Genomic DNA, 27461 nt, shown 5'->3' with positions numbered 1-27461 from the left:
GGACGAGTAATAAAATGTCCAAAACCAATTTGATGTTAAATTTTTAATTCTGAAACGAAAATAGAATATATCACGAGACACAAATCGAAACACGGCTCGTATTGGTTTTAGATACCCGGAAGTTGTCACTCGAAAGCATTTCTCCTAGTGACCAGGAGATGGCGACAGCGTCGCGCCTGAAGACGACATCGTGAACTGTATTGTAACCTGGAAAAAATTGTTGGTATCCTCTGTTAAAGAAATTATTATTAATAATTATAATGTATAATAAAAGTAATAAAAACAAATAAGACTTTAACGAAAACTAATGAAAATCAGAAATACCTTTTGAATTATGGTTGAACAGCTTTATTTTAAAAATGATAATCATAAACTCACGAAACAGACCTGGACAAAAATGGTGGTACTCTGAGAAAAGATTGAAAATAATTTGACCTTATGGACATGTTCATGTGTCGTCAAATTAGCATCACAGATGTCTTCCAACTTGTAAGAAGTCAGTTGGCCAACATTTTCGGACATCGTGGAGTATCCACTACAACCATGGAGAAAGCCCAACATCTCGCCTGGATGATGAAGGATCCAACAATGATAACGTACACGTATGCTCCATTACCCAGATAAACAAACACGTTTTTAGTATAATAAGTATGTATGTATGTAAAAAAAAAACGCCTGACAATAAATGGTCGTTTAAAAAAATAAAAAACAAACTACATGGTCGTTTTTTCCCAAAAAAACGCCTTACTATAAATGGTCGGGTTTTCCCCCCCCAAAAAAAACGCCTTACTATACATAGTCGTTTTTTCTAAATAGTGTACATACATATATTTGTATATAAATGGCAAATAGCTTAAAAATGTTTAAATTACTCATTGAAATCACAGCTGCCAGTCACCGGGAGACTTGGACTTGAACCTGATATGTACGGTTTTCTTCTTTTTCTGCTGCTGCTTCTTCTTCGTCGTCTTGTTTTTGGCGGGTTAAATCTCCTTGGTGCGTATCGCCACCGACTGGACGAGATCGCAAGAGCAAGTGCTGATATCTTTTTCCGGTTTTAACAAATTTAAAGTATCACAGTGATCATGCTGAGTAAATGAAAAAAAGAGTAAAAAGACGAGGCAAGAAACTGACACAAACGTGTAACTTTTAATGAAAAAGTATAGACGGTATAGTAAAAGTTTAAGTGACATTTTTTTACATATTCGAACAGCTTTTAGTCATTTAAACCTCGAAATGTATACAAAGGAACCGATCGCCGTTACCGCTTGTAAACACCAGTAACGTTTTCCGGTCTTAGCAAATTAAAAGTCACACAGAAATTTGAAAAACGACGTCTCAATATCACACAATTGTGACCGGACAGTTGTCACAGTAAAAGACTTCTGTTGTAAAGTATTTTCAACACTTAGTTTTTGACACCTTCCATTAACTTTTAATTTATTGAAACCCAAAGTACACAGGCTGAGTGAGCGAGCGTTCGTAGCAGCTAGATAGGATAGAGCGCTAGCTTGCTGACACTGGGGCGGCAAAACGCTTTTATCCCTTTTTTTTCTTTCTTTTATCTTGTTTCTTTTTTTTTTTTAATAAGACTTTGTTGTGGGTATTTCTTCAAAATTACCTTAAAATCTCTTTTGGTGATGGCGGCTGACAGGGAAATGAGGTGGACAACAACTATCATCATTAGCACGTCACTGCAGGTAAACCGTGGAGGGCAGTAACAAATTGCTGTAGGCCAACTATCTGGTATCTGTGCTTTATTTTGGTATTTAATGATAACATTATTTACTTTTATCTCCTACCTTTGAAAAATGATGTACCCGTTTGTATACCTATTTTATAAGAAAACGAGTTTCTCTTTTATTTTTTTAATTTGAGCATAGTATCTGTGGGTCTACTTGATTACAGGTATTTGCTTCTTAAGTCACACCAAAGGTGCGCATCAAATTTAAAGCCTTTTGACTTTGTGAATGTCTTTTGGGGTTTTTGTTCAGAGCCATGAAACCATCAGGATGCTCCAAGCTCAACAGCACAGAATCCGACTGTCTGACAGTGTGGAGTGTGGATCCTTCATTTTTCCTCTGTCTGGTACAACAATGTCTAATCGTTCTTTTTATTGACTCTAACACAGTCAAATATATTTTTCTGTGTTAAATATAAAATGGTTGTCTGCTCATTAGTCTTGTCTCGCATATAGGCACCGCCTTCAAGCTGGTGGAGCCCGAGAATGTCCAAGATGAATCGGGCATTATAGAGCAAATCCAGAAGTTTGTGCAGGTCCACCGCAATAGTTTTGTGCTGCTGTACGCTCCTTTCAATGGCAAAAGACAACTGGACATGCTCTCACTCATCCAACAAAAGTATGACAAAATCACAGAATGGCATTTTATGAATAGCTAGGGTTAGGGTTTGGATTCAAATGAGGGTTTCAAGTCAAGGTATCAGATTGGGTGTAGAAGTAGTTTTGCCAAAAGGAAAAAATATATATATCATAGAAGCTTTTGGTCTTCTTTTTCCAGATTCTTTGGCAGTAATCTCCGCATCTTGCCTGTACGAAACAACGGCGAAATTCTTAAAGGAATGCTGACCATTGCAAAGGTAAGGCTACATTTACACTTTTGCCCGAAACTTAACCCACCAATGGATTTAAGCCATTTTTTCCTCTCCATATTCGATTACTGCTAAATTCTTGCGCAGCCGAGTAAATTGTGGACCTTTTTTTTCCCCGCAGGCAACGAGCAAGCCTCACGTGGACCGCATCCAGCACAGGATGGCTCTGGCCAAAACTCACATTGTAGAGAGGAGCCCCGTGTGGGACATGCTTAAAAAGCTCACATAAAACACCGTGAGTGTCAGAGATTTGAAACTTCATTGTTTATTTAAACAAACAAAGCGGTGGCGTTGAGTCGTTCGGGGTTATTTTCCGACACGATCTCCTCCGTGCGCACAATGAGGCTCTCCATCAGGTCGAAGGTCACTAGAGCGCTCTGCAGAACCTGAAGTACAGTTCAAAGTAAAGCAATGTCATACGATTTATAATACGCGCGTCCGTGTGTTTTACCTGGTGTTGCACCTCAGGGGACATTTTTGATATCTTCTCACGTTTGACTGGCAGACTTTGGGGGGATGTGCTGGTGCAGGTTGAAGCTCTGGCCGCTAGAGGGCAGAAACGGCAAGCAAGTTATAATACATGATCCAATATGAGGAAAAAAACGTTTTACTGCAGTCTTACAAAAATTGATATTTTTACTAATATATATATATATATAGTGTTATGACAATTAAGTCTGCACATTACATGCGTTACAAGAAAAAAAATATGCAACTAATCTAGTGCGGTAATTACAAATTAAAAATGTTATGAATTAAGGGTGAGGTTTAGCAACGGGTCGAATTTTTTTCTGAAATGTCAGCTATAAATTACAATGCATGGTAAAATCCGTACTGCGCAAGATCAAAAAATGTCATGTCATGTCATCTTCCAAACCGCTTATCCTATATAGGGTCGCGGGGAGTTGCTGGAGCCTATCCCAGCCGTCAATGGGCGAAGGCAGACTACACCCCGAACTGGTCGCCAGCCAGTCGCAGGGCACAGATCAAAAAATGAAATGATAAAACAAAATATCTCAAAAATACGGTTAGGGACACCATGTCTGATTGAAATTTGCTGTTGACCAGTGTTATTCTCCGTGCGTGTACTTTTACCTCTGGCTTTGAGCCTGTGCTCATCCCTCAGCTCATTCAGCTCGGCGGTGTAATAAGACCTTGACATTTTGATGCACAAGCGCAGCATTTTGATGTACTCATCCTTGATGCTGCACACTCCTTCCCACACGTCCGCCTGCAGATATAATCGACCATATCAGGCGGCTAGACGAGTGAGGAAGAAGGACGTACACTTCAGATGACCCACGTTGTTCTTCAGTGGTTTATCCCGGATGACAAGGTACCGCAGGAGGTTCAGGCTCTCCATGATCCTGGATGGACACACACAAGGCAAAGGTTTTTTTTGTTTTGTTTTTTTTTTTGGCATTGAAGCTGACATTTTAGGTTAGTTTTGTAATTCGGCTAGCTTGTTAGTGTTGTAGTTTGATCGTAACATAAACAGACTTACTTGTCCATGTTGTGGAGCACGTTTGTTTCTGCAGCCTGCGGCAAACTTAACACCAAGCCCAACAGCGACACAAACTCCGTCCCCAGGAACCACTTTGTGGCCTTGCCCGGCTACAACATCATAATAGTCATTTTTTGGACTACAGCTGTTGTTTTGGGTGTCATGTCAGTAGTGAACGTCACCTTCATAGAAAACTCGACTTGATTTCTGATGTTCTTCACAATATAACCTTCCACTCCTGGATGCTTGCTGGTTTTTAGTAGACACCTGTTGTTGTTATTTTTTTTTTTTTGAATTAATAAATAGCTGGCATTAAGGTTTAAGAAGCCAAGATATAGTGTCCAAAAATTACTGGCCAAGGTTCGAGACGACAACGTGCCTGAAGAGCTTGTGCTTTCCTTCAGCGTCGAGTTTATTGATGAGGAGCTGTAGGACCTTCAGTCCACTTTCTCTCTGTAAACGCACACGATGTTGATTTAGTAGTTGCGATTTGATATTTCAGAGTTACTATTAGGTGATGATGTGTCATGACGTCAAAGATACTCACCAGATGTTGCATAGGACAGTCAGTCAGAACTTGCAGCAGACTCTGTGACATTTGACATTGCAACTGTCAAGTCAAATTTATTTATCTAGCCCTTCATCACAAGAAAGTCTCAAAGGGCTTCGGATGCCCATAGTTGACAAAATATTAACAACGTCGCATGATCATAACCCCCAGGAGGGCAAGGAAACCCCCCCCCCCCAAAAAAAAAAAACTGAGAAAAATGAGAAACCTTGAGAAGGGACCACAGATGGGGGAATCCCCCTTCCAAGATGAAACTGTAACTATCTCAGGCCAAATGTGAATATTACCCGTTTTTCTACGTTTAAATATGTGGTCCAAACTGTTCATGCTCTGATTTCTTTATTTTTTTTGGAGTGTGCGGAACAAAGCTTTCAAAACATTAGCTGACTTTAAAGGTAATTGTACACTAAATGTCCCACCTGCTTTACATCATAGAAGCTCTTCACTTCCAGCAAAGCGGCTGGCAGATTGTTGTCCTGCACTCTCTCCAGGCTTTTTTCAAACAGCGCCTGGAGGACCATACGGTTAAATCCAACAACACATTTTTCCCGTGGCCGATCTTTATTCCTTACCAGTCCTTTGATTACGTGTGACTCCTTTTTGCTGACAAAGAGGGACAATGTATTTTTAGTCGTACGAAAAGATGAAGAATCGTTCGTTGACGGCGTACCTCCTGAGCAGCTGATGGACATATTCTACGTTGTGCCGAAGGACAAATTCGGGGCTGGGAACAACGGAAAAGAATGTAAGGCAACTCAATTTTATTTCTAGAGCACTTTAAAAACAACCACAGCTGAAAGACAGTGCTGCACATAAAAAAAAAACCCCAAAAAAACGGACTTAAGACAATTGAACATAACAATGTAAATTATTTAAATTACAAACAAAGTTAAAAGTAATACAAGCACTAGAATAAGGGTTCAAGTTAAATGCTGTTTTGAATGTGGAGGAATGAAAAAGTAAAAAAAAAAAAGTGAGAATCATGTCGGAATCCAAAGTCTCACCTGAAAACGATGGGGAAGCGTTCTGCACCCAGCAGCTTGACAAACACGAGATACGCCAGGCAGCCTTTGGACTCGGCCAGCTGACTTTTGTCCATCCGGATGTTTTTCTTCACCGTACTGAAGAAGAGGAGGTCTGCCGCCGACTCTCGGATGGCGGCTAAAGTGGCCTGCGTAATGAAAACACATTTTAATGGAGAAATGAAAACCCTTCGTGGGAGTTTTGCGCATTTACTGTCCAACCGTGATGTGTGACGCAAACAGCCACATGGGCGTCGTTCTCCTCCCTGGACTCAGTTGAGCCTCCAGCAAAGGTTCTCTGAGGCTCTGCATGCAGCTGCACGATGGCAAACATCCACATTGAACCTTCAGTGGCATGACTGACACATTTTGCAAACGGTTTAGGCCACCATTAGATTTGTTCCAGATAGCTTTAAAGCTGATTTTTTATTTATTTTTTATTTTTTTTACAAAATGTTTAACAAAATCCTGAGGGGTAAAAAAGCTTCAAGCCAGACATAAAGTTCTTTTAGTCAAACGTACAAGTTAAGCAGCGGCGTTTTCATCTCCCGGTGTGCCCCTCCTTCGTCGGTCCTCACTTCCTCCGAGAAGGCCTTAGTGAAGGCGGTCAAGGCGTGGCAGCAGCGGCCCAGGCCCAACTGGTCCTCCTCCTCCAGCTGCTCGGTGTACGGCACCGGCAACCGAGTGAGCTGCTTGTGCAGGACCCTCAGCGCCGAGCCCAGCGAGGACGCCCGACCCTCCTCCAACCTCAGCAGCCCTGTTTGAGCACAGTATAATTCAGGCTTTGTACAGCAGGGGGCGCCCGTGAGCTGCCTCGATATGACCTGTCTCAAGATGCGGGACCACTATCACCAGGGTCTCGGAAATAACATCGGGATCCGCGTCTTCCGTGACGTCCATCAAGTTCTGCAGGACTTCATCAGGTCTGCAGGTCTAAACGACGGAATGAACAGGATTGTGCTCGTCCAGCTTGTCACGCTCATTTTCGAACCCACCGTGGTCACGTGTGTGATAGCCGCCTGGATGTGCTCCCAAGTCTTGTCGTTCTTCAGCGCTTCCTTCACCAGAGGAGCCAGGAGGATGCAGCCCATGGACTTGACCAGCCTCTACAGGGAAGAAAAAAACAAAACAAAACAGATTGATAATGACTAAAAGGTCTTTCACACAGAATCCAGTGAAGCAGGGTGTTGCCGCAACTATAACGAGGCATTTTGCAATGAGGTGCTCCATATGTAAATACATTATCAAATTTCTTGCGCACTGTCAAAGCCATCTTTTTGTTTAAAAGGAAACAATACGGAACCCGGATGTTGAAGTCAACCAGCAAATCGCCCCGAGTTGTTTTTAGACTTGGTATATTTTGTGGAAAACGTCTTTTTTAAGGAGGCTTTTGTATGTTCTTAAGAAAAACTAAAACATTTTGTAGAAAAAATAAAAACATTTATTATTTAAGAAAATTCGTTTGGAGTGAATAAAGTTTTTTTTTTCTATTTGGTGGGATCTTGTTTTTTTTAGAGAGAAAATAGTTTGAGAGAATATTTGTAATTTTTTTTTTACCAATTTTGAAAAAAACTTCTTTATATTTTAAGGGAATTCAACTCAAGAAATTGCAATAATGTATTAATGTATTCTTCAAAACAGAATTAAGCCGCAAAATCCACCCATTTTTATCTATCGTCGGCCATTTTGGCACTTGACTGAAAATGACATCACAGTTACTCGGATAATGACCAATCACAGATCAGCTTGCGAACGTCATGTGACCAAACTCAGAAAACAAGTGATGTCATTTGTTGTCCATGTGCTTTTGTCTACCGCTAGCTAATGTAAAGGTTTTATGATGGTGTACGTTTTTTCTCTTTTACAAACGCTTCCAAATGTAATCGATCTTAGTGCAAAATTTTGACCAAATCTAAGTTCCACTTGGAACAGGTTCGAGTTGAACTTGTGGAGGTACATTTGGACACAGCCACAGCGAGACTTTTGTTTCGTTGCTTGCCTGATTTTTGTCATCTTGAAGGAACATCAGGAAGCGTTGGCTGTCTCCCTGAGCGAGACACCAACATCCCAATTCCTTGAAGTGCTGCTGGTCCTCTGGTGTCAGCTCATCCTCAAGAGTGTCTCTCTACAAAAGGACAATTGATATTATCGGCACCTTAAGCCACCTTCAACAGCAAGTACAAGACATTCCGGAGAAGTTTGTGGACTCACCCATCGGTGGATGAGGTCGTTGACCGTCCCCTCATTCATCACCACGGTCACCTCTGGCCTCTCAGGCAATCCTTTTACCGCCATGTCTTTTATCCTGGAACAGCGGCAGCTGGCCCGGCCGCCACAACTGTCAGAACCGAGACTCACCCGGACACAAATGTCTCCCCGCTCGTCGATTCACTCCGAGAGGAACCCTGACGTAAACCTCTTATCTGCCTTTGTGCTGTAAGAGGATTACTCGGTGTGCTCACACAACATGCTTGGAAGTGTATCTGGAAGGATCCGAGGACCCACTCAAGACCTGACACAATCGGGAAAGGTTCCAGTTTCCAAGAAAAGAGGCGCTTTTAAAAGCAACTTTGTACTGTTGCTCCATTACTGCACTCTAGAGGGAGACACGCTACTGGGGAATAGAAACGTTGTTGGGCCACAGTACACTTAGAGGAAGTGGAACCATTTTATTTCACTTGTGCCTTCATCTAAAGTTTATGGGCAGACGTCTTGGAACAGGTGGCTAGTCCACCTTCAGCTGGGATAGACATGACCCAAGTGGCCGAGGGAGCTGATTGGACGACACAAGGGACCAGACTGACGAGCAGAACAAGACACGAACCAGAAGAAAACAAGACATAACGTGAAACAAAACCAAATATAAGCTAAACAACAGAAATACATATCAGGACAGTCTCCATATTTTAGTCCATATTAAGGAATAGGACAGGATAGGATAGAAAATACTTCAGTAGTCAGGTTATCCATTTATATTTGTTCAACGCGGTGGAATGTTTGTGTCTGGAAATGATTAACGACTGTCTTTCAATGTTTTGTCCATATGGCAGAATAGGACAGGACAGGATACACAAGTTCTAAGTAGTCAGGTTATTACTTCATATTTCTTAAATGTGTTGGGTTTTTTTGTTTTTGGAAACGACAAAGAACTGATTGTCTCTCAACATTTTTGTCTCAATTGGCGCAATGCTAGTGCCCGTTTTATAGAATAGGACAAGACAATTTTGAGATACTTAGGTTATTCCTTCCTTGTTGGCTGTGTTGCGTTTGTTTCTGTAAACAAGGGTTGTGTCAATTGCTTTGTCCACATCATGGAACAGGACAGGAGCAAGATTGATTGAGTTCAGCGTAATGCAATGAACAAGCTTTTTGCACAAAGACGCTTGCTGTGGATTAAAAACGACTTTCCAGCATATTGCACTGAACACAAAAGGCGCTAAGACTCCGCTCATCCCCGTCATAGTGTGTTCGCGCGTGTGTGTGTTTGTATTTTTGGTACAATAGGAGGACAATCACAGACTTCCCGCCGTCCTGATTTCCCATGAATGGGCCGCTGTGATGCGTGTTTGAACGATGGGATTTGGGAAGCATCTGCCGCTCGTCTCCGTACAGTGCGATGAAAGCGTGGCACAAAAGCCGTAGAAAAGCAAATAAAAGTGCAGCTTGCCCTTCTTAATTAGGAGCTGATGAGCTCTTGTTTTCACAGTGCTGTCAGAGTGGAGAATTCAAACACACCCATGATCTGGATCCCTTTGTCCTAGTCCTTATTATGCTTGCATATTGCTTTTGTCTGTGTGTAATCATACAAATACGCCTTTATAATCTAAACCAATGGAGAAAATCATTTAATTAAAAAGCGCATTTGACTTGTTTGAGAGTTTTATAGCACCTTTTTTAAAAAAATGGTTAGACTTATTTTGGTCAGTAATGCTGTTGTAACTGTAAATTATGGTTTACGTGAGCACTTTGTCAAATAATTGGTGCACGGTGGCAGCATGTTGGCAGCACAGATCTGTCTCAGGTCACTGGTATCACATGTCCATTCATTTTTAATTGGCTTGACTCAATTATGTTACACAGTGTGGTGGCTAAGGATGAAGAAATGGGGTCATGCAAGCTCCCCTGTAAGTTTGACAAAATTCAGCCCCTGGAGCCAGTTTGACATAGCAACATGAAATTTGGTGGTCTCATGAAGTCACGCCTGAAAAGACACAGGAGGTTTGCCGTTTTGGTGGCAAAAAGTGGCCTGGGGGTACTTCTAGAGTTTTTGTCGATCTACTACCAAATTTTTGAACTATGTTGCAAAGGATTCAAGTTTTTGTCATTTCTTGTTGGCAGAGCATGACAGCGAAGTTTGCCATTTGGTTTTGAAGTGGCCATTTTAGGGTGATTTTGGTTTGCCGGTCACCCTTCAAAGATTTTTTTTCCCAATTGTAACCAAATGCGAACTAGATACAGTGTGCAAAGTTTCATGAGTTTTCACGCAGGTTTAGAACGACAAAATCAACGCACGTTTTCGTCGAAAACAGCGTGTCGCCACAGCAACAGTGTTTGACGAAATGAAACGTTTGCATACTAGACGGATGAACGACGCTAAATATAGAAGGATTTGAATTTTTGCCGTTAACTGTGGGACAAGCAAAGTTTACCGTTTTGGTTTGAAGCAGCCATTTCGGTCATTTTTGGGGTCCTTCAAAGAATTGTTCGAAAGATCTTGTCTGATTGCTACCATTTTATAAGCACTTACATAAATGGGCAATGCTTAATTGCAAGGGATTTTAGTATACATTTATCTTTAAAGTGGTCATTTATCTTGGTCAAGTTCTGGGGTTTCTTTAATAGACAAAGCAGTCCTAGAGAGTCCTGCCAAATCCAATGATAAGTCAAATCCACAAGGTCAGAGCTTGCCCAAATATCTCATGTGCGTGATGAAATTCCCACCCCGAATATTTCCACCAATTTCCTCCAAACTGTCTATATTGAGTCCTTTTTCTGACGCATCTTCTGTTTTGAAGATTTGGTTTGCTTATGTTGTCCACTGTCCCAGGAGAAATGCTACGGCAGTCGGAGAAAGCGTCAAGCGCATTTCCTAGGTGACCTCTTAGCAAGAGCCAGGTTTTAAGTGAACGCTTTATTCAGTCCACTTCCCTTGCAGGCCTCTGTAGACCACCAGCAGCCCGCTTGCCAAGTAAAAAGACAACCCCAAAAAACATGTTGAGTCTCTCCTGGGGATCCACTTAGGATACACTGCTGCTTTCTAAAAATCTCGTCAAAGCTCTGTGGAGTCTCAGCCCAAATCTCAAGCTAGGAATAAATCATATTACATCGTTAATTGAAGTGGTTCACATTGCGGGAGGGATTGGAGGGATTCATGTAGCAATTTGAATGAACCCTCTTACATTCTATAAAAAAAATGCGTTGCATCGTAATTCAAGTCTATTCTATTGTGCATTGTAAATGTGATTCCTACTGCTTTGGAATTGGAGTGATTCATATTACATCGGGAGTATCACACGTGTGGTGAATGTATTGTGTCGAGATGGGGGTGATTTGTAATGCGTTGTGCTTGGACGAATCTGATTACATCGTAGTTGGAGCGTATCAGAATTGGGGTGATTCATATCACAAACAACAGCAGCAGGTGTGTACAATATATATATATCGTAAATGTATCATATCTTAACTTGAGTGTATCGTAGTTGGAGTGATTCCTTATGCTTCACCGTTGGGAGTAATTCCTTATATCGTCATTGGATTGAACGGTAGGGATGGACATTGCGTCACTGAAGGACACCCGTTTTGCTGACGATGGACGAATGACGGGACATCTCTTAAAATGACGGAAGATAGTTTTCATCCGTCAGTGTAATCGTCACTAACAGCGTCCGTCAGTGACTAACCGTTAGGCCATTCACTGATGGAAGGCCGTTTTTCTGACTGTTTTTGGGGGATCGACCGACGGACCAACTGACTTCTGACGGACTGACGATTACAATTCAGTTTGTCATGAAAAATAACGAATGACGGACCAGCAAAATGTAATCAAGTGCCCACCTGCGGTGAATGGTATCACTATCAATTTCTTTGTAGACTGTAATATTTTGAGTGAATCCCATCGCATCGTAATTGCCGTGAATCATATCAAAGCAGCTTTATACGCAACGTGAACGTATCGTCGTATACGGCCTCAGTGATAGCAATACCGTACGTTCTTTACATACGTTCTTGCTTTTAGCGCCCTTGCCTGCACTGTTTGTTTGTTGTCACAATGTGTGACAAAAAGACAGCCAGTCGAGTGTAACGGAGATGATTTGACATCAGTCTTTTGCTGCCAGAATATCTTTTTAAGCGGGGGGGGGGGGAGGCCCCGGCTGGAGGTGGGTTTCGCAGGGACACCCCCAGTGGCCCTGAGAGCTAATGGAGTTGCCGGTCTCACCAGGGATGCTACTGACCTATGCCCCCTTTTTGTAAAAGCTTTACCCCTGTAGCAAACAATTGCAGGGAGGGGCTGGCTGTGTGTTTACTCTCCGAGAGAATCTTCTCCCGCATCCCTCAACATCTCCGTAATGCGGCTTTATGTCGCGGCGAGGTGAAAGCTCCCATGCGACAGCATCTGTCTGTGCATCAAGCGAGGGGGTACACGGTGTGAGATCTCGCCGTCTCAGCCGTGACTCTCCTTGTAAACTTGTTGCCGATCAATACGGACAGACTCTCGCTTCAGCGCGACAAGCTAGCTGCCGCGGGTTCCCTGACAAGCGCCGATCAATATGGCTGTGTTCGGAATACCTCCCTATCCACTATGTAGTGGCCTAGATAGTGAGTTGGCTATTTTGTAGAAATGTTTCAATGTGGAGTGAGGTTCGTTATTTGTAGCGTTAAAATATCTTTTACGTAAGCAGAGCAATACATCGCAACATGGATGGATATTAAGTGCTTGGTTTGTATAAAAAAAAAATATTTCTTTATTCTTGTAAGATTTCAACGTTTTTCACACATTTTTACTCATAAGATTCTAACTTTGGTCTAAAATGAAAATGCTACTTTTCCTCCCTCCCAAAAAAATATGACTTTCCTCTACTAAAATGATGAGTGTCGACACAAAACAGCCAAATTTTAACTTGGAATTTTGTGGCGCGCTCGGCAAGGCTAAAACTGCCCGGTGTCTCCCCAAGGGGGACCGATCGAAGATGTTACATGTGAACTGGCTGTCAAGACGATTCCGTCAGTCGCTGTTTAAAGATGCTGACACACCATGTTTGGGGTACCGATGTCTTGTTGCAAGTGATGGGAGGCTTTTAGTCCCGTTTCTTTCTTTCTCCCCCCCCCACACCCAAACTGCCTTTATCCGTTTAAGTGTTCACTCGAGTGCGACGATTCCCGTTTCACCTGCCACACGCGTCTCCTGACACTTCCTGCCTACTCAAGCCTTCCTTTTCAGGTCATCTGCCCGCAACCCTTTGACTTTAATTGGAGACTTTGTCTCCTCAGACTTTTTTTTTTTTTTTTTAAAGAATGCAGCTTTTTTTCTAGCACGTAAATAGCAGGCTGATTTAAATGAAAGCCCTTCAAGGACAAACCAAGGTTCAAACCAAAATGTCAATTTGCTGCAATGGTTTGCACACACCCGATGCCAAAATGTTAACCTTTTTGTAATTTTGTGTTATCCGTCTAGTATACATGGGTCTCATTTGGTAGCAATCAGACACAATCTGAAAGACACAGTTTCGGAAGAACCCTCGGTTCCAAACTAAAAATTGAAATATTTTGTGTTTAAATGCAGCAGTTACAGATCGTATTCGAATAACGTAAGTAAATTATGATTCGCTGATGGGGTTTTCATGCCCATTCAAATCCCAGTTCAAAACACCACGATTCGTGCACAGCACTACTCAAAGACGTTTTTTGTCATTCTGTGTGGGCGAAGCATCGTAGTAAAGTTTGATGACAAAATCCAGCCCCTGAAGCTAGTAGAACTTAAAAAATTTGCTAGGCATGTCTATCAGAAATAGACCACAAAAAATCTCACCCACCCATGTCTGAAAAAACACAGGAAGTCTATCATTTTGGTTTGAAGCGGCCAGGTTTGGTTGATTAAAAAAAAAAAAAAAGGAGTCCTTTAGTTACCAAATTTGAAAATGTTGCCTTTTCGCCCTTGTTTGTGGGCAGAGCATAGCGGTGCACTTTGCCGGACTCCACAGTGACTTTCAGGGCGGCCAAGTGAGGTTTATGACCAATACGAGTTTCCTGTCCGGTGGTGTGATGATTATGAAAGCTTTGCAGGGCGGGATCAGATTCCGGATGGGTTCATCAATGTTTCAGAGGATGCCAGAGGGAGAATGGGAACGCCGCTGCACTGCCACGATCCATTTCTTTCCATTGCCAAAGCTTTGCCCGTTTTTGGAGTTTCGTAGTGTCTCTAATGTGCGGGCGTGTGATTAAAAGCAGATTTTCTCCCGCTAAAAAGTCCCCTTTGGATCCAAGATTTCAAACATCGGAATACCGTGAGCCCCTCCCCGGTGGTCTGGACCTCTGGGCCCGTGGAAGTACTTTCACCCGATGGCGGGATCCCTCACACGGGCTTTGATCCTCCTGCAGTGTGACACATGACCACACAAGACCCCCGGATGGGCATTAGCGCAGGCTTCAGCACACTTGACATCCGCCGCCGCCGCTCAAATCATTCATTAAATCAGAACACAAAAAGTAACTTTACTTGAATGCCTCGCTATCAATATTTCATGGCGGCTGAGGATGAATCTTTGTCGTTTTTGCACTGCTTCCCGCGGCTGCGGGATGCTCTTATGGATCCGGCTTCTTCGGGGGCGCCGGTGACGGGCAGCATGAATATTTCAGGGAGATTCATCGGCGACATCATTGCGCCGGTTCTCAAAGCCGCGTCGGCCTTATTTACATACGTATTTTTGACTTATTTATTTGAGCATGCTAATGTACACGCACATGAGGGTAAGTGGACATGGTTTGAAGTGCTAATGCCTGCCTGAAAGCACAAACATTTGAAAATGACACTTTACCTCACAATGCTAACAACAACAGTGGGTGTTGGAACACGTCTACGACAAAGTGAACGTTTACTACACTGCTAACGTGTCCACATGGCTTAGACACAGCAAAATCTAAATTGAAGAAGACTTTCAAAAGGAAACGTTTCGGATAAGGCGCATTAGGACAGGTAATTGGTGACATTGCCACCTATTGGCCTGGCGTACTTACTGTAACAGATCCAGACGTTTGACACTATTCGTATACGCAAAGGTTATTACTGAATAAAGATGTTGATTAGTTTCAGTTTTGGCATCCAACTTTTCCCCGTGTCCACTTGCGATGCAAAACCGTTCATTTCGGGCCTTGAATCTTAGGTAAACAATCTTATTTGTATCAGAATAAGTTATTTTTTTTAAAAGTTGTAATCCAATGAGAAAAAAAGTTATGTTTAAGTTTAAAAAAAAAAGGGGGATTTATTTAAGAAAAAGGTATGGCATTTCTTTTTTAGTTTTAATCTTACAAGTATGCATTTTTCTTTATATTTGAAAATAAAGTTGCAATCTTAATGATTAGTCATTTTCTCAAACGTTAATATAAAAAATTGTTGTCTTATAGTAAAGCCTTAGTTTTACAGTCTCATTTTTTGAAGAAAATTTGTAATTAAAATAAAGAATAAAGTACTATTTTTTTTTTTTTTTACGAAAGAAAAGTCATAAGCTTACGATAAAAAAAAGTCACAATCTTACGAGAATACCGGTACTCATTTTCTGAGTTTTTATAGAAAAAAAGTTATTAGGCATATATTTTAGGAATGTAGTCATTATTTCAGAGAAGTCGTACATTTACAAGAATTAAGTACTACCGGTATTTGAAAAAAAAACAAAAAAAAAAACGACATAAGTTTAAGGAAAAAAGTGGTAATTTTATTCAAATAAAGTTTTTTTTTTTTTTTTTTTTTCATCTGAAAGGGAGAAGCCCCTATGGCAACGTGGCAATGTTCACTTAGATGAGTTCTTTGTGATAGAAACTAACGACCAAATGCTACACAGTACACCGTATAACGAAATGACGATACCCTGTATGCCGATACCCTGCTGTGCCTCTTTTTCCTCACAAAGGCGATGTGAAAATGGCTATTGTCTCATCTGTGATTATAACACAGTTCAAAACAGCATTGATGTTGTCCCCCCCCCCGAAAAAAAAAAAGACACATGAAGGCTTTTGTCAGAGAACAAGAACACGATAGCGCTAAAAGGTTGTAATGTGCTGGCTTGTCACTTATGCTCAAACTCGTCTTTTATTTCCCCTGAAGACAAGAAAACCTTCATCACGTCGATCCCCTTTTAAGCATCCTTTTAATGTCACCTGCAGCGTTCGTACTCTGTCTTAGCACACAAACACACATCAACCGCACAAGTCAGAGAAAGTGGGAAAAAAAAAAACAAGATATGAAGTGAACGGGAGGTCATTTTAGAATTAGAAAATAATAGAGGCAACTACACTTTGGAAAAACGAAACGAAAATATTACATTTTGCTGTGTTTGGCACAACCTTGTTAGCGCAGTCAAGCACCTGAAAACATTCATTGAAAATATACGTCTGAATGAATCCTTTATAACTAAGTTAAAAAGCAAGATTTGATTTGAGTCCTGATTTACTGTTAGTATTACAGAAATTATGGTAACAGCGTTGCAAATCAATGCTAATGTTGGAGTTTTGGCTCGAGATGACATGTTAGCTGCTTTGCTAACTGGTCAAGAATAGACTTTGGTATTTAATTTTAAAAAAACTAAGAAAAACTGATATGAACATGGCTTTTTTTTTTATCATATGAGCAACGGTGTTGCGTTGGCTTACTGCTAACAACGTTGGAAAAAAATATGAAAGTTAGGTGGACATACCGGTTAGAGCAATGAAGCGCACTTTTTCCCCTCTACCTCTACATGGCAGAAAGTTTTTATGTTGAAGGACACAACTTCAGAGCATATGATCCAAAATACTGAATGTCAAAAATGTTTCAATGACTACAGGAAACAAATCAACCAAATCATATAAACAGTGATTTAAAAATGATTTCATCTGATATATTTGTTCTGTAAGTTGGTCACTAAGAGGCAGGGGCAAGAGGAAAAACACGATTTTAGTGGGTGCTTAAGAGCTGTTTAGTATTATGAATTATATTTAGGAATCACTCTTGCTGCTGTTACATTCTGTCGCATTTACGCCACAATTGCATGTATTTTGTGAGTGGATTATTTGAAATTTCAACGGAGGGGTACAGAAAATGTCTACCCATTGTGGAATGACACGGGTGGTGCTTAGTCGGGTCTGGTCACCATCGAGAAGGTGCTCAGCTCACATGCAATCATCTGCTGATATGTGATGCTAAATGAAGCGGCTAAACACACACACATATGCCGACTCACACACACACACACACGCCCCTCCCCTCCAGACTCACGCTGTTCAGGGCCCCAGACCCGACTAATGGAAAGCTTTCAAGATGGCCTCATTTGGCCCCTGCCGAATTCTAATGTGTGATTGTGTGTGTGGTCTTGGATTTAGAATCACTCACACGGACGATCACCTTGGGACATGCCATTATAAACAAGTCTAAGGAGTGAAGAGGACAACACATTGCCACTTTAAGATAGCAGACTTTCTTAGTTTAGGTGTTCTGGTTAAATATGACACGTGTAGTTGTCTTTGTTTTGTTTTGAGATTTGATGGGAAACGTAATGAAAAGCTTGAAGCAAGCGCTGTTGTTCTTTTTTGCAGGTACGACTGTACTTATCTCTAAAATAAGGTTATATTGTTATTAATCAAAATGCTAACGCCATGGTGCTAACACATAACTTTATCCAGAGATCTACATGGTCATTTGTATTGTCATTTGAACATCATTTTTGTCCTTCAAGGTAAGCAATGTCTTTGTACTGTTTGTAAAAAAAAAAATTAAAAAAAGAAAATTAAAATTCAAAACCGCTAAGGTATTACTAGCTACTAATTTAAAAATCAACACCACTGTGTGCTCTAAGCTATGTAATGTACCGCTAATTCATTATCCGTCAAATAATGCTATGTTTCACTTTTTGAGACTTTGAGAATAATTGAGGGTTGGGAAATAATTAAATCTATTTTGTAGTAACGTTGTAACAACAAACTGTGTGTGGGGCGGGAGTGAAGTGCTGCCATTACTTTTTATATGCACCGTAATCCCATGATTGTGTGTTCCGTGTGTGCGTGTCTCTGCCAAAGGTATAAAGTAGCGGTGTTAAATGGTGATATGGAGGTCGCTGTGTCTCTTCTTGTTATTATTTTCATGCTCTCCCTTCTTTTCTTTCTGCAGCATCATGAATAATTTGTGCGCGCGCCTTGTTGCAGCACTGACAGCTGCTTTGCACTGTTTGTCACATCAGGTGAATAATGAATAAGCCTCCATGTTGAAGGAAAGATGTGGGGAAGCGGGCTTCATGTGTACGACCTAAACTTTGCTCAACTCTTTGAATCCGGCGTTGAGTTAATCACTGCTGCGAGCTCGCAGGTTCGATGCCCAGAACTCGTCAGACCTGCACAAAAACAAAGCCGAGCAAATATTTTGACAACACGCGCACGCGTACGCATGAGAAGCAGCGTAGCCTAAGGGCGATCATCCCAGTTACACTCTTTGTGTTTTCCACTAATCAGCAGCTTGTCTCTTTACAGTTCAACAAGCAAGTGCCCCTGTTGTCGGTTTTGCATAAACCTGTGAAAACAAGACTCAAATGTTGTCATATTGACGCTTGAAAATCAGGTGAACGTCACTAAATGGTAGTTTGGGAGATTCGTCCGTCGGATATTAGCGCCACACACGAAAGAAATAGAATGGCTGCCACAACAGCAAAGATGCGATGTTGCAGTAATGGCAAAAAGTTGTATTTCTAAGAAAAGGGGTTTACTTTTTTCAGGAAAAAAAGTTGGAAACTTAAGGCACAAAAGTTTCATTTTCAACAGAAAAAAATGCCACAATAAATCTGATTTCTCATGACAAACGTGCGCTTATGAAAACAAAGTCTTAAAATAATAATAGTAATAATTTAAAATATGGCACATTTTTTCAAATTATATAAGCCAGAATCTTATGACCAAAAATTGAGATGAATTTTTAAGGAGCAAAGTCTCAATTTTATAATAATAATAATAATAATAATAATGAAAATACTACTACTAATAATAATAATAATAATAAATTTAAACTCTGAGACTTGCGGGAAAAAGAAGCACTTTTCTCTTGGGGGGTGGATTCCTCAGGTTGATAAAAAAGTTTTATCAAGAAAAAAGTGAATCTTAATACCAAAAAGTATGATTTTTTTGTGAAAAAAAGTTACAACTTTATGAGAATGCAATCAGATTTTGAGTAGAAAGTGTTGTAACGATGAACTTGTATTTTTTGGGTGGGGAGTCTGAATCTTACTAGACACTGTATCATATTTCTCATGAAAAAAAGTTTTGAGAATAAATTAATAATCTTGTGGGGGTAAAGCGCTTTTAGTATTCTGTAATTGTCTGAGTGCGTGTTTTTCTGCACCATTTGTGTCCAAATATCCATTGCTTAAAGGGTTTTAAAATCTGAAACACTCATGCTATTCATTAGCACCGCTATGCTGTTTGGAATTGTGTCTTAGTATTAAGCTAGTGCACTTTCCAATGAAAATGTTGTTTTAAAATGTGTAATTCTGTGTCGTTTGATAGTAAATATCAACATGGAGTGGCAATAAACAAGTGGAAGCAAGGACACTTTACCTCTTTTTGGAGAATTTTTCACCATCTTTGCGCTTGTGTCACCACTTTTTGCTCACAAGTCAATGTAGAGAAAATAGGTCGAGTGATTTCTTGTATCTCAAAAAAGAAAAAAATGGAAACTAAAATTACTTGTATTTTCTTTTCTTTTTTTTAAGTTAGTAATTAAAAAAAATCTAAGACAAAAGACAGAATGTTATATAAATTCATTAGAATTTTGCGTCATTAGAAAGTCCAGGTACGGCTTAAAATGTGTTATTGTTCTGTCTTCTATATATTCTGTCTTCACTAGTGTTTGGCAACTAGCTTTACAGATAGCTAACATATTTTCCAATTAAGACCAGGAAGCTTCTTGCTGTTTTGGCACTTCACTGGATGTTAACTGTAAAACGGTAACATACAAAACATAGCGACACATTACAACCACGTTATACATAGTTTGAAACAATATAGACTTGAATCAGCCACGGACATTAGCTGCAAACCCTAAAATAAGGGATCGTTTCCAAACGTTAGCATAACCGTTAGCGTACAGTTAGCATAATGCTAATTTATTGCTAAAAGGATGCTAGCGCTAACTAGCGACTAGTAACTTGTATCAAATTCGGAACTTAAAACGTCATTGAAACATAAATTCTATAACCTATTGCAAGCAAACACTCCTCACAATAGTATACTTACAGACAGATATTTCTGTAGCCAAAATCACACTCTACGGGCTTCAACACTCTGGATTAGCGATGTAGGAGCATTGGATTGGACTACAATGCACTGCGGTAGCGCTCGAAGGTCACTTTGTCCACAAGAGGGCAGTACATGTGTGTTCGTCTTACATTTATTTCATTTAACGTGTTTCTGTCTTCTAGAACCTTCAGGTGAGGAGCAGATGTTGCAGTACCACCAGGAAACGGAGGGGGCGGTGTTTGGATCGCAAGGTAATCATTACCAGAAAGGACGAAAACCCTGGGGAAAATAAAATGGAATTCCCACGGACACAAGACCACAATTGACATTTCGTATTTAACTGTTACAATAAATGTATATATTTTTACATGGAAATGATTAATCTCGTTAGATGGTACGCCTAAAGAAGTGGTTTGTGGCTGGGAATCGAGCTCACGTGTTAGTACATGTTAAGTATGTTGAGTTATTCTGCTATCTTCTTTTCAATTTTGTTTTAATGATGTCGTTTATCTTTCATGTTTTCCTCTTACCTATGAGTGTATTTGAAAATATTTTTTAAATGCCCCTTACCCGAATTAGCTACACACTATAGGAAGTCACAATATTAGGAACAGCTCAGTGTCAGCAACTGCAGAATGAACCCATTCGTTTAAATTCCTTTTTAATGGGCGCAAGAAACAAGGAAGATTTATCAATAAATCATTAAAAAAAAGACGTGGCAAAGCCGTGATTGATTTGTGCGCGTGGCCCGAGGCTTGGCAGGAATGCGGTTACGTTTAATGGAACCTTTTTTTTTTCTCCCTGAGATTGACTTTTTCTCCCCCTCTCTGGGGAACATGAAATGTTAATCAAACCAATAACTGTAAGATATTACCGTCCTTATTTTACACGTGTGCTGTGTTTTCATTTCAGACGCCCAGCCCTACTCTTCCTCCTCCTCCTCTTCCTCTTCACCGTGCTCATCCTTTTTGTGGCCTTTAAAATATTCAAAACGCCTCCGCAGGCCTCGCGCATGTTGAGCAAATGAGGCGTGAGCGAGCAAAATCTTTGTGAGTCACTGATTTCAATAACAAAGTGCACAGAAAGGAACGCTCTTCTCATTGTCCCTATTCTGATATTATTGTAATTAAAAACGTGTTTTGTTGCAGCTCAGCTGATACTCACCGTCTTCTTTGTCATCATCTTGTTGCTGGTGTTTGCAAAAAAAAAACCTTGGCAACCTTCTAAACCTTGGTAAGAAAAAAAAAAACTCAAAATAAACGAAAGAAATCAGCGTGTTGTTGACGGTGCAAACACGTGATCCGGGTGGGCAAAACAAACTTGCGGACGGCAGCACACGCAATCACAGCACAAAGACCAACTTGAAACCAATGCAGCCTATGGATTATATATTTTAGTAAAATCTGGTTCAGCAAAACAAGTGTACAGCTCGAGAAAAAAAAATAAAAGACTAAAAAAACTGAGCAAAATCGATTACTTTGCTGCGGTGTCTTCGTTTTTTTTTTCACATGGCTCAAAATGCTGCATGCAAATATAATACTTTTTTGTAGCTTTGTTCAGGCACTGGATTAAATTTTGAATCTACTTGTTTTAAACAAATCATGCAAAGTGACTCATGTGGCGATCGCCGAAAGTTACTACTACAACAACTTGTACATGAATTATGTACAATGCATTTTCTTTTAATCAGTCTTTTTTTTATAAATCGTTTTTCACAGATTCGCTATTTTTATGTATTATTTAGTTTTTAGCGAGACTTGCTGTCCGTACAACATGATATATATTCTTAAAATGTATATTTCTGATTTTAATCCGGCTCTTTCTAAAGTTTGAGACAAGGACCGTTTATTTCAATTTTTTTTTTAAATAAATCATCTCGTGTATTACAATTCGGGTAAATAAGAAAAAAAATATTATGTGACGTCATGGGATTGTTTTGTAAAGATGTATAAAGATTTCAAATATAAAAAAAATCTCTAAAACTGAGAGAATGAAATCCCTCAACATTTTTAATCATTAAACCAAATGTTGCAATTTATAGCAGTTTGGTCACAGCAGAAGGGGAAAACCGTTGAATGGTGAAAAGAAAAAAAAAATCCTAAAATCTGACCTAATGTTTTGCCAGCATGACTTCAGAGGCCGAGTGACAACAAACAAAAAAAAAGATTATAATCTTTGTGTGTGTATGTGTGTGTGTTTAACATCGCTAAATAAAAATAAACGATGAATGTGAGGAGCTGCGAATCGGCACATATGATATTATGACCACATTTTGCCAATTTATCATAAATAAAACACCTCTGATACAGCTACAGTGATTCGATATCACATTAAGCCTAAAAGAAAATGAATACATGAAACATAAAAATAATAAAAGAGGAACTTTTCGTATAATTTGACCATTAAAATGTCCTCCTGTGAAAGTTGGGCACAACTGAAATATTGATACCAGCCTTAACAATAATCAATCAAAATATTTCAAACTTTGAAAGGAGATATGAATTCAGAAATATACAGTTAAGTATTGATATCAATATCTGTATCGATGATTCCAACCTATATTTTCTTTGTAATGGCAAAGTACGCCCAAATGATACATTACAATATTGGTACTTTTGAAAGGTCTATTTGTTATCTGACTGATTCAGTGTTTTTAAAGCCTGCATATCATTATCTGTATCAGTGATACCGTTCTATATTTTGCATGTGGTATTGCCCTTATGACACATTGCAGTATCAGTCCTTTTGAAAGGTGTACTGTACTGTATCCTTCTTTTATGCAACATCTTTTTAAAACATCAATATCAACACCAACAGAAAGCGTATCACCCAAATGATACATTGCAATATCAGTACTTTTGAAAAGTCTGTTGTTAATCTTCATTTTTGTAAAGCATCAATATCAAACTGTAGTGGAGATACAAATTTGTGTAGGCCACATTTGTGGTATCAAGCAAACGATACTTTGCGATATCAATATCGATACCAGCCTCTCTTACCGGGATGGCAATGCGTGTTGTCGTCCTTCAGATAGCCACAAAATTGATATTTGATGCTGATGTAACAAACAAGTATACGCCACATGGCCGTATCTTATCCCCCAACATAAGACAGGCGAGTGTTGCAAAAAAAGTCATAGCGCATCCCCGTCACTTGATCCCGTGCTGCGTGTCCTTGTGCCTGCGCAGGTCGACCTTCCTCTGGAATCCTTTGTTGCACAGGTGACAGGCGAAGGGCTTGTAACCGCTGTGTTTGCGGCTGTGCGTGATGAGGTTGGAGCTCTGGCTGAAGGCCTTGCCGCACACCTGGCACTTGTGCGGCTTCTCGCCCGTGTGGATGAACGTGTGCTTCTTCATGTCCGATTTCTGGTGGAAGCGCTTGCCGCAGTACTGGCAGGCGTAGGGACGCGTATCCGAGTGGATCAGGAGGTGCGTGGACAGCGTGGACGAGCGCTTGAAGCTCTTGCCGCAGATCTTGCAGTCAAAGCTTCTCTCCTGTGGGGGGGGGGGGGGGGTCATGAGTCAGTCACGTGAGTCACGTACTTGTTGCGGTGCAGTGACTTGAACAGTAGTTCCCAACCCATTATTCAGACAACTGATTTTATTGGCACTTTTATTCATTCTTTTAATTTGTATTTTTCTACACATTAACACATTACAGCATAAGACAAAGATAATGGCTTTCAAACATTGCCATTTTTTGCCAATTTTTCTCTCTGTTTTAAAGTTAAATACTAAAGACCAAATTCTTGTAAAACAGTCAAATGTTCTACCTATACTTCACATCTTTATTATAAGTGTTAAGGGAAACATAAAAGCAAATTTTTCACTAATTGTATATATTTTTAAAATAATCGGCCGATTAATCGATTATCTGAATTTTATTCTGCCATGCATCTGAATCGTCGTCGCCCTCAAGAAATCCACATGGGTTGAGCCCTAGTTAAGAGTGCCCCAATTTAGGAGTTTTTCAAGTTGCAAGCTGTCGTTTGGTCGATATAATAAATTTTGCCTTACGACTGAGCTTCTTATATTCCACCACTTGATGGCGGTAGTGAAATTCACAACATCCGGCCAACATCAGTTCACATGGTTACTGTACTGTATTGCTTTGTGCGTTTTTTTTTTTTTTACCAGATTTCTTTATTCTCAAATCAATTATTTGCGTATTTTCGCGACTTGGACTCGGTCCCTATCACTACCCCGCGAAAAAATGTTTGGTGAAATGCGCTTGTGCGTGGTGGTCATTGTTAGACCCCCGGTAATAGTCTACGGTAATCATTGAACATTTTTGGTCCACTGACCTGGGAGTGGACGGCCTTATGCTGCTCCAGACTGACGGCGTGTCCGAAGGTTTTGCTGCAGACGGGACAAGCGAAGGGCCTGGTGCCGCTGTGGGACCTGCGGACGTGCACCTCCAGCCCGTGCGGCGTGGAGAAGACCTGCCGAAACACATATTAAAATGTCATCCTTGTGTAACTGCGGGGGCAAAAGTATTTTCAGTCTTGATACTTGTAATTGGACGAGTTCAAGCAGATAAAAATAGAGAACATGTAAAATAGAGAGGCTTGGGCACCCCTGTACAAGTCTATCTATGCCTGTGACATATAGTGACATGCAGAACAATTCAATGATCCTCCACTAGATGGCAGAAGGTCCATAAGCTGTAGATCAGTTTTTTTGTGACAATTTTGTTGCTTTGTTAATGTCAAATATGTGCCTTGGCTTATTAAAAGTTGCGCTAAGTTCCCACCAATGAAAAACCGCGTGTGCGCGCGTGCGTGTTGCTGCAGCACCACTTCCACCAATGTCTCACCTTGCTGCACTTGAGACACTTGTAGGCGCCGTTAAGCACCAGACTGGCGCACAGAACATCCGGTGGGACCTCACGGTGAGGCTCGAGGTGGTGGGGGTGTAGGGCCCCCCCGTCGTGGAAGAGCAGCGAGGCGGCGGCGGCGTGACGGCCGTACGTCCGCAGCGTCTGCTGCGTGTACGCGGACGAGTGGTGTAGCACCTGCGCGCCGGGTTCCGCGTAGAAGCCGTGCGCCGATGGAGCCGGGCCGGGATAGAGGCCCTGCACGGCGGGGGGAGGGTATCCGCTCCAGTCGTACGGCCGGAAGGGAACCGAAAAGGTCGGCGTGTCGTCCACCAAAGGAGAGAAAGATTTGAGCGAATCTACTGGAAGAAAACAGGAAGCAAACTTTAAGAGAAGAATAACATTAAGGGACTCTGGCGTCAGGTCTGAGAAACCACCCCCCAAAACACAGCACGAAATCATTCATTTAAGCGATGTTTTTAGCAGCATAACAAATATAAATCATAATTGACTCCTTCGGTGTGTTTACCCGGTGAGGCAGACGGGGACGGCGGCCTCCAGAAGCCTTCATAGTCCGGCGAGGGCGAGCACAGGCTGCCGGCGCAGCTCAGCGGGGACTTGGGAGAGGAGTCAGCCGCCTTCGGACCGAGGCAACCCGGAGAGAAAGACGACGTGTCCGCGGTCACCGCAGCCTCCTCTGTGGGAAGGCACGCGGGACCGGATGGTTCCGGAGGAGGACACCCACCGCCATCACTCCAAGGACCTACACGACCACCAACCATATTAATAAATGTGAATAGTTTCAAACATGGCACTCCGAAAAACACAGATTCCCCTCAATAAGGTCATGTTTTTGATCCTGATAATAGATGCTGAAAATGTGCACATTCACACTGCTAATATGTTTTGATTCAATTTTAAAATGGTGACACACAGCTATTTACTGCGAGATGTGTTCATTACAACAGTTGAACAATATTTTTGCACTACAAAAACATGTAATGATTTATCTGGAATCATGTTTTTGAGTGTGTGGATGTTAAATACTGCGCATAATGTTTGATTTTTAATATAAACATTAATATATGTTGAAAATGCGCACATGCACATATGCATGGCTATTTACTTAAAAATTGTGTTTACTTTAACAATAAAACAATTGAGGTTTGAAAAAGCCTTTTTGGCTTAAATTTTAAGGGACTACATTTTAATAGCGTCTCGGCGAAAAATAGGAACAAATTGTTATATATTAACGTAAGAATTCGCGTGTATTATTTTAACAGTAAGACATCAGCACTTTCCACCTTGACTTCATTCAAATCATTTTGTATAGTAACAGCAAAAGAATATGAACAATTTATCCATAATTTTGACATTTTAAGTGTGCACATAAATAACATGTTCATTTTAACAATAAAATAGGTGCGTTTGCTTTTATGGTGATCGAAACACTTGGTCATATTTAAAGAGTGCACATTCAAACGTCTTTTTACTTGTAACATTAGTTTGATTTGATAGTAATAGAGTTGATTTGGTAGCATGACAGCGAAAAATACGAACAATGTCGTAATTTAACGTCGTAATAGTGCACAAACAAACGTGTAGCCTATTTACTGTAATATTGATTTTAACGGTCAAACTATTAGACAAAAATGAACAGTCGGTCAGATGTTAAGGTTTTAAATTAATGTATAATGCCTAATCAACTGATTTTGGTCTCCAAACACAGGGAAGACGTATTTCAAGATGCCAAGTATAAAACAAACGAAATATGACGTATGTCGTAGTCGTTACCTGTGCAGTCGTGCAGTGCTCGTGGCTGGTGGTAGGTGTGAGCCCTCTTGCTCTTCACCAGGAAGGAGCGAGGCATCCTCGTCGCTGTGCTCTTCTCTTAATTCTCCTCTTGTCTTTCTTTTGCTTGCCTGCTTGTTGCCTTTCAAGCTTGAGGCCGCGGCGCGCATGCGCGAGGAAGCCCGACGCCCGCCAGGTGTCACGCTCACAGGTGACGCTGAGGAAGAGGAGGAGGAAGATGAGCCCCCAGGCGCGTTCACTAGCCAAGAGAGTGACCCGCACACAATAGAGGCTTTATTTATTTGTTTTCAGTTTAAAGAGGGCGGCGGGGGGCAACTCGATGGACACCTGTGGGTTTAACAGCAGTTGACATTATTATCATCGTTATTATTGACACTAGAAACAAAACACTCTATCATCGGGTTGCGTAGGGAATGCCTCCAAAATCAAATTTCCCATGGAAGTAAATTGAAATTGATACATTCCAGGCTCTGCCAAAACACACATACAGTAGTAATATGTTTTTGAAAAGGCAAATCACATTTAAAATTCATCAATAACATTAAAGTGAATGTATCGAGATAAACTGTTTTGACTGAATAATTCAGGTTTTTTTTCTCTTGTCGCCTCACATTCAACAGCTTCCCCATCCTTTCAGCAAATTAAATCTTAACAAAAGCGAATG

General features: G+C 40.8%; 3 protein-coding genes across 6 annotated transcripts; 1 reads left to right on the top strand and 2 right to left on the bottom strand.

Moving 5' to 3' along the window:
* The first annotated feature begins 1152 nt into the window (after window positions 1–1152).
* On the top strand, window positions 1153–4933 carry c12h1orf146 (chromosome 12 C1orf146 homolog). Of its 2 annotated transcripts, XM_086047767.1 has the most exons (7): window positions 1153–1169; window positions 1655–1700; window positions 1995–2088; window positions 2198–2360; window positions 2520–2598; window positions 2732–2845; window positions 3848–4933. In XM_086047767.1, the coding sequence occupies exons 1-6, from the start codon at window positions 1153–1155 to the stop codon at window positions 2837–2839; spliced, it is 507 nt and encodes a 168-aa protein (XP_085903893.1). In that variant the 3' UTR covers window positions 2840–2845; window positions 3848–4933. The 2 variants fall into 2 exon arrangements, with proteins under 2 accessions (XP_085903893.1, XP_085903894.1); XM_086047768.1 differs by lacking the exon at window positions 1153–1169 and having other exon boundaries at window positions 1184–1700.
* Window positions 2851–20327, bottom strand: LOC147139126 (glomulin-like). 2 transcript variants are annotated; one of them, XM_086047765.1, is made up of 19 exons: window positions 20168–20327; window positions 19490–19585; window positions 7916–8024; window positions 7704–7829; window positions 6700–6810; window positions 6529–6637; window positions 6227–6461; window positions 5927–6020; window positions 5687–5853; window positions 5353–5406; window positions 5102–5285; window positions 4662–4703; window positions 4494–4567; window positions 4297–4381; window positions 4115–4224; window positions 3914–3977; window positions 3706–3841; window positions 3062–3156; window positions 2851–2996 (listed from the first exon to the last, which is right to left on the bottom strand). In XM_086047765.1, exons 3-19 carry the CDS (start codon window positions 7997–7999, stop codon window positions 2880–2882), a joined length of 1887 nt encoding a protein of 628 aa, XP_085903891.1. In that variant the 5' UTR covers window positions 8000–8024; window positions 19490–19585; window positions 20168–20327; the 3' UTR covers window positions 2851–2879. The 2 variants fall into 2 exon arrangements, with proteins under 2 accessions (XP_085903891.1, XP_085903892.1); XM_086047766.1 differs by lacking the exons at window positions 19490–19585; window positions 20168–20327 and having other exon boundaries at window positions 5102–5191; window positions 5255–5285; window positions 7916–8503.
* Window positions 20328–21795: 1468 nt separating this feature from the next.
* LOC147139125 (zinc finger protein Gfi-1-like) lies at window positions 21796–26930 on the bottom strand. Of its 2 annotated transcripts, none has more exons than XM_086047426.1 (5): window positions 26780–26930; window positions 25515–25748; window positions 24986–25347; window positions 24474–24611; window positions 21796–23664 (listed from the first exon to the last, which is right to left on the bottom strand). In XM_086047426.1, exons 1-5 carry the CDS (start codon window positions 26853–26855, stop codon window positions 23320–23322), a joined length of 1155 nt encoding a protein of 384 aa, XP_085903552.1. In that variant the 5' UTR covers window positions 26856–26930; the 3' UTR covers window positions 21796–23319. The 2 variants fall into 2 exon arrangements, with proteins under 2 accessions (XP_085903552.1, XP_085903553.1); XM_086047427.1 differs by having other exon boundaries at window positions 24986–25344.
* Between the last annotated feature and the right edge of the window lie 531 nt (window positions 26931–27461).

This window comes from Filicampus tigris, chromosome 12, assembly GCF_054856515.1.
Source record: "Filicampus tigris isolate MCC_2025a chromosome 12, RoL_Ftig_1.0, whole genome shotgun sequence".
In the NCBI taxonomy this organism is placed as follows: Eukaryota; Metazoa; Chordata; class Actinopteri; order Syngnathiformes; family Syngnathidae; genus Filicampus; species Filicampus tigris.
The sequence above is the reverse complement of the archived record's forward strand: the minus strand, read 5'-3'. Positions and strand labels throughout refer to the sequence as shown.